The sequence below is a fragment of the Indicator indicator genome, chromosome 5 (genome assembly GCF_027791375.1).
Source record: "Indicator indicator isolate 239-I01 chromosome 5, UM_Iind_1.1, whole genome shotgun sequence".
Taxonomy (NCBI): domain Eukaryota; kingdom Metazoa; phylum Chordata; class Aves; order Piciformes; family Indicatoridae; genus Indicator; species Indicator indicator.
The window spans coordinates 40000432-40016490 of NC_072014.1; the positions used below are offsets into that span (position 1 = coordinate 40000432).

Here is a 16059-nt window from a genome sequence, read left to right on the forward strand (position 1 = left end):
CCCACTCACTCTCTGCCTAGGCTGCCTTGAAGTGTGGCTTCACCCCATGCACCTGTCCCTGTGGAGTGCAGCTCTGGCCAAGCTCTCCCAGAGCTGCTCTGGAGCCTGTGTAGGCTGAGAAACTGTTTCACAGCTGTTGCAGTAAGAGATCTGTAGGAAAGATCTCTGGAACACCAGAAGCATGCCTCAGAGATGCAGTACCAAAGGTGTGCTCCTTCCCAGGCAACAGTTAGCAAGGGTTTGGTACCACATGAAGGAAGCTCTGGGTAAATCCTGGTTGCTACAACAGCCTGACCTCGCTTTTCACAAGGGCTTGTAGTGACAGGAAGAGGGGCAATGGATGGAAGCTGGAAGAGGGAAGATTTAGACTGGAGATTAGGAAGAAATTATTTCCTGTGAGGGTGAGGAGACACTGGAACAGGTTGCCCTGGGAGGTTGTGGAGGCTCCAACCCTGGAGGTGTTCAAGGCCAGGTTGGATGAAGCCTTGAGCAACCTGGGCTAGTGGGAAGGTGCTCCTGAAGAGCAAAGCAGTGCCTTGAAGAGCAGCAAAACAAGCCCCAGGATTGTCCTCACTTACAACCATAGAATTGTTAGGGTTGAAAGGGACCTCAACAATCATCAAGTTCCAACCCCCCTGCCATGGGCAGGCACACCTCACACTAGATCAGGTCACCTGGCCTGAAAAACCTCCAGGGATGAGGCTTCTACTACCTCCTGGGCAACCTGTTCCAGTGTCTCACCACCCTCATGGGGAAGCGACATCCAATCTGAATCTCTCCCTTTCTGTTTTTGCCCATTCCCCCTCGTCCTGTCATTACCTGGCACCCTAAAAGTTCCTCACCACTTCCTGGTCTGGTTCCTGCAAGGGGATGGCTTTAGGGTGGAGAAGGGCTGCAAGCTGAAATTGTTGCAGGATTTCCTGCAGCAGTTCTCCGGAAAGAGGAGAATTTATTCAGCCAGCACAGACCTCTGTTTTAGTGAAGCTCACAGCATTCCAGGTGGTCTTCCAGAATGGGAAGGAAGGGGCTGTCCACTGCTCAGAGAGCAGAGGTGGGAAGGGTGTGGCTAAGAGGTGATGTCTGTGTCCCATTGGACACAGGGACATTTTGGGGGTTATTGTGCTGGTGTCCAGCTGGCCCAGCTGCAGGTACCCTCTGGCTCAGGGACGTCACCACCAGGCTCTGCACACCAGCAGGGTTGGTGAAATGAATTGGGTCCTGTCAGCTCTACCAGGCTTGGGCCAGAGGTGTGGGGACAGGAGAAGCTGCTGTGGAGAGCAGGCACTGACCTTGCAGGCTGTGGCACGGAGCACGGCTTGGCCAGCAACCCTGCAGCAGGCTGGAAAGGAAACAATCCACGTGGAGCACAAGAGCAGCAAAGGTGACACTGAGGAAGTGCAGCACTTCTAGAAGGCAGGGAGATGACTGACTGGAAGATGAAGGAGAAAAGTTGTGATGTCCCTCACACCCAACCCTAATGCACACTCAAAGGCCACCCATGGCAGCCCCACGCTTGCCATCAGCCACCAGCCCTGCAGAGCAGGGCTCCCCCCCTTTGCCCAGGTGCTGTGGAAGTCCTAGCTTTGCTCAGCCCCAGAAGAGCAGCAGCCTGGCCTGTGGCTGGAACATGAATGCTGCAGTGTGTGGAAGTACCAAGACACCACTGCAGACACCTCTGGTGTCCTCCCCACAGCTGCCTGCATCGCCATGGGCAGGCATCTGCCCCCCATGCTCACCTCACCCTCCTCCAGGTGCTGCTGGTTAAACACCAACGGGGCTGTCAGGTCTCTGGGAGTTTTCCTTTAGAACTCCTGGAGATGAATCCAGCCTTGGCCTACCCCACAGCTAAATTTCAACTGGAAGATCTCTCCATTCTCTTTTGTCACAACACTCCCCCTGCAGACTTGAGTGTGCAGGAAGAATCAGAACTGTTTGGGTTGGGAAAGACCTCCGAGATCATCAAGTCCAACCATCAACCCAACACTACCATGTCCCACAGTGCCATGGCCACAGGCTTCTTGAACACCTCCAGGGATGGGGACTCTACCACCTCCCTGGGCAGCCTGTTCCAACCCCTGACCACTCTTGCAGCAAAGAAATTGTTCCTAAGCTCCGAGCTAAACCTCCCCTGGTGCAAGTTGAAGCCATTTCCTCTCCTAGCATTAGGTGATAGAATGAGAAGAGACCAACCCCCATCTGGCTCCAACCTCCTTTCAGGGAGCTGTAGACAGCAATGAGGTCTCCCCTCAGCCTCGTCTCCTCCACACTAAACACCCCTAGCTCCCTCAGCTGCTCCTCCCCAGCCCTGTTCTCCAGACCCTTCCCCAGCTTTGCTGCCCTTCCCTGGACCCACTCCAGCCCCTCAATGTCCTTCTTGGAGTGGGGGGAAAGAGCCCCTGCAGTGCTTGTTGGAAAGAAGGCCCTGTGCACATCTTAGTAGTCACATTTTTTATTTTACCTTTTTTGGGGGGAAAAAGGGGCAGGAAGAGTATACATTTGTATTTGTACAATATTTAACAATCACTTTACTGAGGGCGAGGGGGAAAGGGGAAGGGGGGGGGAAGGGGAAGGGTTGGTTTGTTTTCAGTACTTGCAGAAACCCAGCAAGTACCTTCTGACAGTAGTACAACAACCTGTGCCCAAAAACACTGACAAATACAAAGAGTAAAAGTTCAAAGAATTGCTTTAACAACAACAACAACAAAAAAAAAGAAATCTCGAGAGGTAACAAAGAATGTATGGACTGAAACGGCAGCAAAAAAAAAAGGAAATTAAAGGGAAACAAACCCAGAAAAAGAAAAAAAAACAAACCAAAAAAACCCACCAACCCAAAAGAAGTACTGCTGGTTGAGTATCTGAGGTAAATGATGTTCCATCAAGGATGCTACTTTGCCTGTGAAGGTCTAACCACAGCTTTCTGTGTTTTGTACCAAGAGTTCCTACTGCAAGCGAAGGTGTTCAGAAAGAGAAGCTGGAGGAGGAGCAATCTGGTGACCCCAGTGCCTCTCAGGCTCATGATTATCTCTGGATGTGACTTAGCATGCTGAAAGGGGGTGGTTGAAAGCTACACCAGTTAAAAATTCTCAACCAGCAGGTAGCAGGTGGGGGCTGCCAGCCCTAATGCCAGCAGGACTGAGAGTGCTGCTTCCACAGCTCCAACTGTCCTGGAACGCTGCGCTGGGCGCAGCCATGAGCACAGAGCTGCACAGGAGGAGATACAGAAGCCCCTCACCCTCTGACAACCCAAAAGGTTACTGCTAACCTCAGACCAAGAAAGGGCTCCTTCAGCAGTCCTCTGGTCATGATTTCAGCAGGGAAGGAGAGTGGCTGTTCCTTAGGAGTGACCCTCTGGAGCTCACCCCCACATGCTGCATTGCTCCAGGATGCACAGGTGTGGTAGTTTTAGGCCACCCTAAGACCATCAACCCACCACAACAGGGACCATGGTTGCTGCCTGCTGGTCAGTAACATCCAAACATGGCCACTAGCATCAGTCTGACTGATCCTGCCCTCCCCTACACCTGCCAAGTGCTGCTGGGCCCAGGCATCTCCTCCACCTGCAGGTTTAATGCTCTAGAAGTAAAACAGAAACAGGACTCCAAGTGCCCTGTGAGAAGAGCTGGACCCTGGCAGCCCCTCTTGTTCCCCAATTAAAAAGCTTTCACCCTCTGCAAACCTGTTCACAGTGACTGAACCGCGCTGGTAAAATCCAGGGACCTCGGAGCAACACAAGAGTGAAACACGCAGGGACAGCCCCTGGCAGTTTAAAACGCAAAGCTGTGATCCCAGCTTTCCTGATGGGAGCCTTAGGGAGCTGTTTGCAACGTGGTGTGTGAGCACCCAGAAGCCCCCCAGGCTGAGGACCTCCAGCAGCTCAGCTCTAACAGAGATGCTGCACATTTTATACATAACCAATTTCTGCATCAGATCTTGAGTCACAGATTCTGAACCCAGCTCTATTTGCTCTGCTTTTTGCTACTCAAGGGGTTAAAACTCACTGGGAGCACAGAGGGCTTCAGACAGATGCCGACTGGTTCCCAGCTCAGCAGCTACTTTCAGGTCCTGCTGGGTGTGCGACATCCCTGGGTTAAAAGAGGAAGTAAAAGGGAAGTGTCAGTTAAGGAAGTGACCACAAACTAGATTTGCTCTCTTTTCACAGCCAAGCTGAACACCACCTTTCAGGGCAGGGTTCTTCTGGCTACCTGTAACCTGAGGAACAGCGGGACAGACATAGAGCATGGCTACAACCTTCTGTCCCTCCCTGCCAGGAGTGTGCTGACCTAAGCCTTCATTACCCCTAGGGTCCTCTTACTGCTCCCAGAGCTGAAGTTCATTTCTGCGTAGCACTGGGAGCAGCTTGTGGCTGCACAGCTCAGTTCCCAAGATGAAATCTGCAGTCAGCCCCTAAAAGCCTCTTTCCAAAGCCTGAGCACACAGGATAGGAGAACAAAGCAGACAAGGACAGAGCAGGCAGCACTCCCTGGCTGCTGTCACTTCTGTACCCCCCAAGTCTGGATCATTTGCTTGACTTGGAAGTTTGGTATCAAGGATCAAATGGATGCAGCAAGACAGCTCTTCTGAGGAGCACCTGGGCACCTGCCTACCAGTCACTCTGCAATGAGGTGTGAGTGACCTGCTGGGCTCCAGGTGCAGGCTGGAGTTGTGAAAGCAGTTTCAGTGCTCTCCCTGGTGTGTGGGGGGCCCTGTGCTGTGGCCCCTGGGGGTCATTACCTCTGAAGGGTTGTTGCATATCCTAAGTTCTCCCTGACATTTGTAAGCATTTAGAATCTGAAACCCGTGGCTGGAATTTGGGGTGCACCCAGCTAGCACAGAGCTTACTCTGAGAAGATGGCACCAAGCTGTAAGCAAAGTTGCAGATCTCAAAGCAGAGAGACAGTGGGGGGAGGGAGAGGGGTAACTGAGCTTCCTGAGGTGATCCTGAAGCAGTGACACAGAGCCCACTGCGGAGCGGAACAGAAGGCGCTAGGCGGAGCTGGTCACAAACATAAATAGGGGGGAGGGGAGGGGGAAGAAAAGACTTCTGGAAACCAAAGAATTGAGAATTCAAAGCTCTCCAGTGTCACAGCTCACAGAAAAAATAAAGGGAGGGAAGGAAAAAAAGTCATGCTTAAGTTCTCAAATACTCCTCAGACACAGCAAACCTAAATAGTATTAAATAAATGTATGAGATACTCCGGGGCACGGAGGGAAGAGAAGGGGGTAAAAAAAAAAAAAAGCTTTCAACTAAAGGAAGGAAAAAATGTTTCCTTTCAATAAACAGCACTTTTTTTGTTTTCTCTCTTTTTTTTTTTTTTCTTTTTCTTTTATACACAACAAGCTAGTACAAGAAAAGGCTAAAAACACTGCTTTAGGAATGGCCATTTACTGTTGGCATGAAGCATAGCTTACCCTTCTTAAATAACACAGTGACTTGGAAATACATCATTTACAAAACGAGAGGGCCAGGGGGCAGGGGGGAAAGGGGGAGGGCTCTCATCCCAAGGGTGTTAGTGTTGTCGGATCTCATTGCCTGGCAGAGCTGGAACTGAGGTATACCTTGTTGAGGGAGAGGTTGAAGTAATACTTGGAAGCCTCTTTTTGCTCTCCACGTCCCACACTTGATGACTTTTTGTTTTGTTTTGTTTTTTTGTTGTTGTTTTGTTTCTGTACAACAACTGAACAGCAGCACACTGAACATTCACAAGCTGTGTCATATTGGCATTGCAAGAGTCTGGGCTTTGTCTGTAGAGAAACGACAGCGACTGCAATAAAAAAACAAGTTACCCTTTTTTTTTTTTTTCTGTGTTTGTTTGTTTGTTGTTTGTTTTTTTTCCTCTCTTTTTAAAATCTGAAATGAAATGTTTTGATTTAAAAAAAATAATAATAATAACAACAACAGTAGTTCATGTGGTAAGGAATTAGTCTCTTCTGACAGGAGTTAAGAAATCTGGTGTCAGTTTGTAAAAGGCTTTTTGCTTAGCCACTACAGGTCCAGCCATCATCTTCCGTTCCGGTTCCTCCAACAGCACGGTGCTGTCCTTGCTCAGCCCCCCCGTGTCCTTCAGGTGTAAGCAGGGAATGCACAAAGTCCCACGGATCCACGGTCAGGAGGGAAGGGAGGAGATAAAACAAAAGGACCAACACCTCTCGATGATGTTCCAGAGAGACTTACCCCTCTCCTCACCCAGCAAACAGCACTGCCGTCAGCAGGCCCCGCTCTAGCTTTAGCAGCTCCGGTGAAGAGTCCTGGTGGCCAGGGAGGTGTGCCCAGTGCAACTATCATAGACTGGACTCTTTGGGAGGAAAGTCAACGTTTGTCACCATTGTGACCACAGTCACGATGTCCTCTGTTGTGATAATGTTAGTTAGTTTTTGCATCTGGATGATCCTCTCCTCCACGCAGCCTGCCGACAGCCGGGCCTCCGCGTCGTGATCCCAGCACTCCTCGATGGTCTCGCACAGCATCGCCATGCCCTGCCGCCAGACACAGGGCACACATCACACCAGGGCACACACCACACCAGGGCACACACACCAGCACAGAATCACACAATGCCAGCCTGGAAAGCACCCCAAGGATCATCTGGGCCAACCCTTCTAGGTGACAGCGGAGCTGAAAGGCGCTGGCCCAGCACCCTGTCAAACTGACTCTTAGAACTGACCAGTGGAGGGGAACCCACCACTTCCCTTGGGAGAACGAGTTGGGGCTGTTCAGTCTGGAGAAGAGAAGGCTCCCAGGAGACCTTATTGTGGCCTTGCAGTATCTGAAGGGGGCTACAAGAAAGCTGGGGAGGGACTTTTGAGGGTGTCAGGGAGTGATAGGACTGGGGGGAATGGAACAAAACTAGAAATGGGGAGATTCAGATTGGATGTCAGGAAGAAATTCTTCCCCATGAGGGTGGTGAGACACTGGCACAGGTTGCCCAGGGAGGTGGTGGAAGCCTCATCCCTGGAGGAGGTTTTTGCAGCCAGGCTGGATATGGCTGTGAGCAACCTGCTCTAGTGTGAGGTGTCCCTGCCCATGGCAATGGGGGTTGGAACTGGATGATCCTTGAGGTCCCTTCTAACCCTGACAATTCTCTGATTCTATGATTCCTGTGTCTGACTGTTCTCAAGGGGAAGCATTTTCTTCTGGATTCATGCTGTTTGGAGCTAGAAATACCAGGTGCTGCCTTTCCCACATTGCTGCTTCAGTCACACTTACTGAGGCCTCTGTTTTAATGAAAGGACAGACTGTTAGTCTGGAAGGTTCTGTAGCAGCTGGATCTGTTCAGGACCAAATCTTCACCCTGAGGGTGGTGAGACCCAGGGTGCCCAGAGAGGTGGTAGATGTCCCATCCCTCAATGTGTTACAGGTCAGGTTGTTTGGGACCCTGAGCAACCTGCTCTAGTTGCAGATGTTCGTGCTGACTGCAAGGGGTTGGACTGGATGACCTCAAAAGGTCCCTTCAAGCCAAAGCAGTCTGTGATCCCATGCAAGGTATCTGTACAGAGCCAGCTGCAAGTTCCATGCAGGGGTCACCTGGCAATTCCAACAAAGCTCCATTGCAAGGTACATCTATGCCACTGTCACCCAGCAGCCTGTGCCATACTGCTTTGGAGACTCACCACATGGTGTGCAATATACAAGAGCAAGAAAATTCCTCTTCTAGAGATTGATAGACTCACAGAATGGTTTGGAAAGGACCTTAAACATCTTCCAGTTCCAACCCCCCTGCCATGGGCAGGGACACCTCCCACTAGCCCAGGTTGCTCAAGGTGTTATCCAGCCTGGCCTTCAACACCTCCAGGGTAGGGGAATCCACAGCCTCCCTGGGCAGCCTGTTCCAGTGTCTCACCACCCTCAATGGAAAGAATTTCTTCCTCATATCCAGTCTAAATCTCCCTTCCTCAAGCTCAAAGCCATTGTCCCTCAGCCTGTCACTACCAGCCCTTGACAAAAGTCTCTCCCCAGTACAGTTCCTTCACTGGACAGTGCTGCAGTCTGCTGGTGAAGTCACTGTGGTGTCTTAAAAGACCTGACCTCCAAAGAGGTTGAGTCCTTCAGAGATCAAATGATCACTAAAACCCAAGTAGCACAAAAGGGGATTTGTCCCTGTCAGCAGTTGACTTCCTCCCAAGTAACCCTGAGCTGACACAGCAATGTGCTGATTCCATGGAGCAGATGGTAACAGACACTTGGGTTTTGTGCAGCCACAACCTCATCTCATTTCTAACCACCCAGTTATCAAAACCCCAAACCAGACCAGTGGTAGGAACAAGCAGTGGTGTCACTGTGAGCCTCTAGCCACAAAGCACATCAGGGAACATTCAATTCCTCCCTAAGTGAGGCCAGAAATTCCTCACAGGACACTGCTCCCCCTGTGTTTCTGTGTTCAGTTGGTGGCACTCCTGTGGTCAGTCAAGGCTGCTACTTATCCAATATATTTTAAACCTGAGCATTCCAAAGTAGCTCTCAACAATCCCTTCTTTCACTAAAAAAAGTGAAAAAAAAAATCACCTCCAAATGACTGATGATGGAAGAATATTTTAAGACTAGGAACATTAATTTCCAGTCCATTAAATTCTTCCTGGGATGACTAAATTCTTCCTGAAGTCAGGCTCATGACCCCAGCCCAGGAGCACCACCACCTGCACGCAAACTGGAGCAGGCCCTGGCAGCAGGGGGGCTGTGAAACTACTCACAGAATGTTTCTGCCAGCACTCTCTGAGAACAGGCCTCTTCTTTTTGTGAACTACAACTTCCTGCATGTCTTCCAGGGAAGGATGCTGGCCAATTTCTTCTTCAAAGGGCAGCATGTACTCATCCACTGGGCCTGCAGATTGGGAAAAAAAAAAAACCAACAAAACCACACAACAAGTTAAACCACCAATTTTGCTTTAAAATAGGGGGAAATCAAAAATAAGGCTAGGGCCTTAGAAATGCAGCCTGCATCAGAAGCTTGTGAAGCTTCTGTGACTCAGGTTACTCTGACCATCAGAAGCTCATCCTGTGACAGGTCAGGAGCAGGGTTTAAATCAAGCCTTCAGTGAAGCACCAGTGGCACCTCCAGGAGCCACAAGCTTCTGCACCTCTACATGTGGCAGCCAAGCACAGCTGCCAAGCCAGCTGACACCTTCCAAACGTGAGGGCACAGGGAGACTCTAGATCCACAGCTTCTGCCCCCCCCCAGCTTCCATAAATTGTAGATTTGGTGACTCTCACAGAATCCTTTTGGTTGGAAGAGACCTTTAAGATCACCCAGACCAACCATTCTGCAACTTCACCAAGGCTGGGGCTAAACCATGTCCCTCAGCACCACATCTCTGCCTCTTTGAAACACCTCCAGGGATGGGGATTCCACCACTTCCACCTCCTGGGACAGCCTATTCCAGTGTTTGAATGTAATGGCTGGAAGAAGCTGAATTTAAATCAGACATTAGGAAGAAATTCTTCCCCATGAGGGTGGTGACACACTGGAACAGGACGTCCAGAGAAGTTGTGAAGGCTTCAAGCCTGGAAGTGCTCAAAGCCAGACTGGATGGGGCCTTGAGCAAGCTGGTCTTGCAGGAGGTATCCCTGCAGGGGATTGGAAGTGTATCGTGTCTAAGGTCCCTTCCAACCCATTCTATCAATCTATGAAAAAGGAGGAAGGGGATGACAGAAGAGTGGAACAGATGAAGCTGAGAAGAGCTGGTGAAATGAATCAGCAGCTGTGACCCCAGGGCTAGAGCAAGCCTGTCCCTCACTGGGGTCTCCTTTACTTTCTGGAGTATCCATCACCTGGGTCAGAGCTGCCTAGCAGACACCTCAGTGAATTCAGGTGCAGGTTTCCCAGTGCACTGAGGCATGAGCAGTCACCAAGGCAGAGGGGTGGCCTCAGAGGCTCGTGTGAGGCCATGTGGAGGCTGTTAGTAAATAGCTTAACATTTCTGAAAGGGTAAAGCCTCCCCTGTGGCTCCTGCTCAGCCAGCGACGGCTGAGGCACAGCAGCAGTGCTTGGAGCACAGCAGCACGGCCTGGCCAGGCATGGATCTGCTGAGACCTCCATCATACCACAGCCCTTCACACGAGTACCTGTCAGCTGCACTGGGCTCACAGGGCACCACCATCAGAAGCAGTGCCACCAGCCACCGTGAAACCTTCTCTTCACTTGGCTGAATTCAGCTGCTTCGAGACACAGCACTCTTCCACACATCTTTCAGCCTTCTCTTCTGTCTTGTTCTTATCATCAAATTGTTTGGGATGGAGAAGCCCTCTAAGATCATCGAGTCCAACCATCAAGCCAGCACCACCATGGCCATTAAACCATGGCCCAAACTGCCATGGCCACACACATTTCTGGAACACCTCCAGGAATGGTGACTCCACCACCTCCCTGGGCAGCCTGTTCCAATGCCTGACCACTCTTGCAGCAAAGCAGTTGTTCCTCATCTCTGACCTAAACCTCCTCTGGTGCAATTTCAGGCTATTTCACCTTGTTCTATCACCTAATACCAGGGAGAAGAGACCAACCCCCAGCTCACTCCAACCTCCTTTTCAAGGAGTTGTAGAGAGCCAGAAGGTCTCTCCTCAGCCTCCTTTTCTCCAGGCTGAACACCCCCAGTTCCCTCAGCTGCTCCTCACCAGCCCTGTTCTCTAATCCTTTCACCAAATTTATTGCCCTCTCTTGGACCCACTCCAGAAACAAAGAAATAAAAGAACTATGAAAAACAGACACTGTAAATAATTACTTAAAATCTGAACTTGGCAGTGACTGTGTGGCTCCAAAGATCTCCCTTCTCTGGACACACCCCAGCACCTCAACATCCGTGGAGTGCAGGGCCCCAAACCAAACCCAGGATTCAAGGTGTGGCCTCAGCAGTGCTGAGTACAGGGACATGATCACTTCCTTAGTCCTGCTGGCCACACTCTTGTGACCCAGGCCAGGATGCTGGTGGCCTTCTTGGGCACCTGAGCAGAGTGCTGAAGTATTTGCAGAGACGCAGCCCCTTGCTTACCGTCAGAGGCAGTGCAGCGCGACGCCAGCTCCCAGAGGACCAGTCCCATGGCATACATGTCTATCCTCAGGAATGCATCCCTTTGGAAGTTGATAGCACCTTCTAGTACCTCAGGAGCCATGTAGCGACGTGTGCCCACCTTGGGAGACAGGGAAGCAAAGCTTTTGGTACCCCAAGAACCAACACCGCCACAACCACCACTCCAGCTGGGTGTTGGTTAGAGTAATGCTGTAGGCCAGCACTGGGCAGCCTGATCTAGTTGAGGCTGTCCCTGCTGACTGCAGGCTAGATAGCCTCTGGAGGTCCCTTCCAACCCAGATCATTCTATGATTCTAATTTTTGTCCAGGATTAAAGATAGCCACAGTTATCCTTGCTACATCTTGGAAGCTCCTTGTGTATTCTTCCACTCAAGAGTGATTTCTTCCATCCAAGAGCAGGGAAGAGGAATTGGAAGCCATCATCTAAGCTGGGCTCTACACTTCTGCAGCAGGAAAATGTGAATATTTTAAAATAACACATTTGCATAACAATTCAACAGCTCTGCCACTGCTGTTCTTTATCTCACCTCACTGATCTGCTTGCAGATGTCCCTGCTCATTGCAAGGGGGGATGGGGTGGGCTAGATGACCTTTAAAGGTCCCTCCCAACCCAATTTATTTTATGTTCCTGAGGTTTTATAATACGTACAAGATTTCATTTTTGTTGCTCAACCATAAACTGTGAAGTTCTGCCCAAAATGACATACATTTAATCTTCCAGAACTCAAAATGCTCCAGCTTGTTACTTCACAAGTACTTGGTGCTAAAGCAGCTCCCAGCTGCATGGCAAGTGGCATTCAGCCCTGTTGTCACTTCAGGGAAGTGGCTGTTGCTGGGTTCTAACTGGCTGCTGCTATCATTCCTCAATTCCTGAACAGCATCTCAGAACAATTAATAAAAATAGAGCAAGACTACTCCTCCTTGTCCAAATCTTTCAGTGAGAGTGAAAATAAGGGGGAGGAGAGACGTGACATGTAATGGGATGGGGGAGGAAGGCTGTGATCTGCAATTATCTCAAGAATTCATCAACTTTTAGCCTGTGAGAAGAAAGCACAAATTGCCACATTCCTTTAAAGCTTCCCAAACATAGGGCTGCTGATCTTGTGCACAAAAAAAATGCCTAAACTATCCCTTTCCCTTCCCATGCAGCTCCCAGCTGCACCATTTCTGTCACTCAATCAGTGTTTACCTGTCCATGTGTATCCCCTGCAGACTTTCCAGCCTCAAACTTTAAAGCTAGACCAAAATCAGCAATGCAGGCTGTCAGGTTATTTTTCAGCAGCACATTCTTGCTTTTGATGTCCCTTTGAAGAGAAAGAAAAAGAAACTAGAACAAGAAACACCATAAAGTTGCGAGGAAAAAGTAATATAATAAAACAATGAACATTATGATATGAAAGGCAAGAGAAATACAAAGCAGTAGCCCATTTAAACAACTACAGAATCATAAAACCTAGGAGTATGCTTGCACACCTTTGTTGTTATGGAAATGTGTGAGGCTGCACCTACAACTACTATTTTATGCTTAGTTTTGAAGCACAGAAGGATGGATGATAGAGAAACAGCACACAAATGCAGCTACTGCATGCTTTAATTACAACTGCATTTTGGTTGCTTAAATAATAGGCAATAAACCACTCTGGAAAATGACTCTTGGTTGTTTCTAGCAAGGAGAAACATCACTGGCTGCAGAAACAGAAGACAATGGACTCAAGCCAGGGATTCCATCTGTCCTTTGTGGACTTCTCCTCTACCATCCATTTAATCCTCAAACAGGTTCACTCACTGAAGTGCAAACCCTGCAGGATCTGTGTTTGTCTCCTCTATAGCTATCTTTCAGTTTGGTTACAAGTTCAGCTGCTTACTTGAATTAGCAGCTTTCTGTAGCTAATTAATCTAAACCCCCCAACAATTTACATTCAACAATAGGCAAAACACTTACACTAAATATTTCTATCTGAAGATGCTCTGTATTACTTAAAAAGTTAGGTACATAAAAGTTTAAGTTGCTTCAAAGAGCTATAATGCCAATTCTTCCTTAATAATTAAGTGGACAAAACATAAAGAATGCATGAGATGAATCACAAACACCACACTAAGCTCTATGAACCATCAACTAGATTTTTGCTTAGGCTGAGCAGATTTTTCTTACAAGGCTCCTGATAATTCTGGAAGGAAGATATCACAGAGTCATCACTTGACTATTCCTACCTAGGCATGTTTCACCTCCTCTAGCTCCAAGCTGAAATCCTACCCCCCACCTAAGGCGTTTTCCAGTCACCATACCTGTGTGAGATGGCAGGTTTATGCCCATCTTTCAGCCCTGGTATATCCTCGTGGAGATAAGCCAAGCCTCTAGCCATAGTCTGAGCGATGTGACACAGCTCGTTCCAAGAGACCACGTTAGCCTTGAGGAAGTCTGTTAGTGAACCCTGCAGAGCAACACAGCAAAACAATGAGAAGATCAATTTCATTCTCTTCTGCTCATTAAGGAAACTTCTAAATGGCTTCTATCACGAAACAGCACAACACACCAGCCTGCCTTTCTCTTGTCCCCTCATAGACCATCCAGCTACACATTCAACTGTTGGTTGAAACAAAAATTCACCTTTACACGGTCTCTAGTTCATGGCAGTGGGCTTGGAACTAGATGATCTTCAAGGGTCCTTCCAAGCCAACCCATTCTATGAAGAGAATCAAGTAGCAACCACACAGCACCTCATCATGCAAATAGCACAAGGAACTCAAGTTCAGTGGCACACTTCACACTGCGCTTAACTCCTGGTATCAAAAATGGGAGCTAGACTTAAGATATGCAATTCCTTATAAAGGCAACCCTGCTCTTCCCAGAAGGCAGGCACAGGAAATGACACAGGAGATCCACCTTCAAGAATTTTGTTGTATATGACCATTCTTCAGGACCTTTAAACTGACAAGTCTTTTCTTAGGGCCCAGCAACACTCCAGTTTCACAAAATGGCTTCAGAGAGGAATGTACATTATAGCTCTTCATATTTTTTCAGAGAGGAAGGCAAAAATTATTCAACACAAAGCTCCTCTCTTCAAAATCACTTCTGCAGCTCACTCTGCACACACATTTTCCTGAATTTACATATTTAGTTTGTGAGATGTCACTGTGTCATGTTGTTGTGTGACAAGCCAACAGAGAAGGGCAAAAATGAACAATGAGCTGTCGAAGTGGAGAGGCTACACTTGACAATCAAAACCTGCATTCTGCAGCAGAGCCATCTCAGATTCCATCATTCCAACAGGAACAAAATCAGTGAATCTCTTAGACAAAAAAAAACCCAACAAAATAAATATCACACAGTATCACAGTCTCTCAGAGGTTGGAAGGGACCTCCAGAGATCATCAGCTCCAACCCCCCTGCCAGAGCAGCAGCACTTAGGGGAGTCTGCACAGGAATGCATCCAGGTGGGGTTGGAAAGGCTCCAGAGAAGGAGACTCCACAACCCCCCTGGGCAGCCTGCTCCAGGGCTCTGTCACCCTCACTGCAAAGAAGTTTCTCCTCATGCTGAGCTGAAATCTTCTCTGTCCAAGTTTGACCCCATTGGTCCTTGTCTGATCACTGTGAACCACCCAAAAGAGCCTGGCCCCCTCCCCTTGACACCCACCCCTCAGCTATTGAGAGCCATTGATCAGATCCCCTCTCAGGCTTCTCTTCTCCAGACTAAACAGCCCCAGGGCTCTCAGGCTCTCTTCCCAGGGGAGATGCTCAAGTCCCCTAAGCATCCTGCTGGCTCTCTGTTGGATTCTCTCCAGCAGGTCTCTGTCTCTCTTGAACTGGGAAGCCCCAAACTGGACACAGGATTGCAGCTGTGGTCTCAGCAGGGCAGAGCAGAGAGGCAGAAGAACTTCCCCAGCCCTGCTGGACACCTTTCTTGCTGCACCCCAGGATCCCATTGGCTCTCTTGGCCACCAGAGCACATTGTTGTTCCATGCAGAACTTACTGTCCACCAGCACTCCAAGGTCTTGCTCTGTGGAGCTGCTTTCCAGCAGGGCAGCCTCTAACCTGTCCTGGTGCTGTTGTTATTTCTCCCCAGATGCAGGACCCTGCACTTGTCCTTATTAAACTTGATGAGGTTTGCCTGCAGCCAGCTCTCAGCCTGTCCAGGTCAGGTTGGATGGCTGCACAGCCTGGCAGGTGTCAGCCAACCCCCCCAGCTTTGTAAAGAGGAAGAGTCTTACAGAAAGGAAGGTGGGTTTGGCCACAAAGGTGATCTAAGGGCTGGAGTACCTCTGCCCTGAGGATAGGCTTAGGGAGCTGAGGTTGTTCAGCCTGGAAAAGACTCCAGGGGGACCTTACAGTACCCCAAGTGATCCTACAGAAAAGGCTGGAGAGGGACTTTTCATAAGAGTGTCTAGCAGTAGGACAAGGGAGAATGGTTTGAAGCTGAAAGAGAGCAGGGTTAGACTGGAGCTGATGAAGAAGTTCTTCAGTACAAGGGTGGTGAGACTCTGGAACAGGTTGCCCAGGGAGATTGTGGACACCTCCTCCCTGGGAGTGTTCAAGGCCAGGTTGGATGAGTCTAGTTGAGAGGTGTCCCTGCCCACAGCATGGAGCTTGGAGTAGATGACCTCTGAGGGCCATTCCAACCTAAGCCATTCTGTGATTCCATGATGGAACAGTAGGTTAACTATGAAGTTACTTTCTGAACTTGGGTTAGAAACTGACATACGGGGGCTTCGCTCAGGGGTTTGCTCTGATGGTTGGATACCCTGAAGTACTGTGTCCAGCTTGAGAGTCCTCAGCAGAAAAAGGACTTGGAGCAGGTCCAGAGGAAGGCCATGAAAACGATCAAAGGGATGCAACACCTCTCCTATGAAGAAAGGCTAAGAGCTGGGATTGTTCAGCCTGCAGAAGAGAAGGCTCCACAGAGATCTTACTGTGGAGTATTAATACTTAAATGCAGCTGGGGACATTATTTTTGGCAGGGCCTGTTGCAATAGGACAAGGGGTGATGGTTTTGAACTAAAGGGGGATAGATTCAGACTGGGTAGAATCTTTTTACAATGAA

General features: G+C 49.2%; 1 protein-coding gene across 2 annotated transcripts in view; it reads right to left on the reverse strand.

Annotated features, from left to right (window-relative positions):
- Positions 1–6179: 6179 nt before the first annotated feature.
- Positions 6180–16059, reverse strand: part of ACVR2A (activin A receptor type 2A) — a 69972-nt gene continuing 60092 nt past the window's right edge. For both annotated transcript variants that reach the window (XM_054380908.1, XM_054380909.1), the window contains exons 7-11: positions 13306–13451; positions 12209–12323; positions 10981–11119; positions 8686–8816; positions 6180–6474 (exon numbers count right to left, since the gene is read on the reverse strand). In XM_054380908.1, coding sequence (XP_054236883.1) covers positions 6280–6474; positions 8686–8816; positions 10981–11119; positions 12209–12323; positions 13306–13451 — 726 coding nt within the window. In that variant the 3' untranslated portion in view covers positions 6180–6279. The remainder of the gene's footprint in view (positions 6475–8685; positions 8817–10980; positions 11120–12208; positions 12324–13305; positions 13452–16059) is intronic.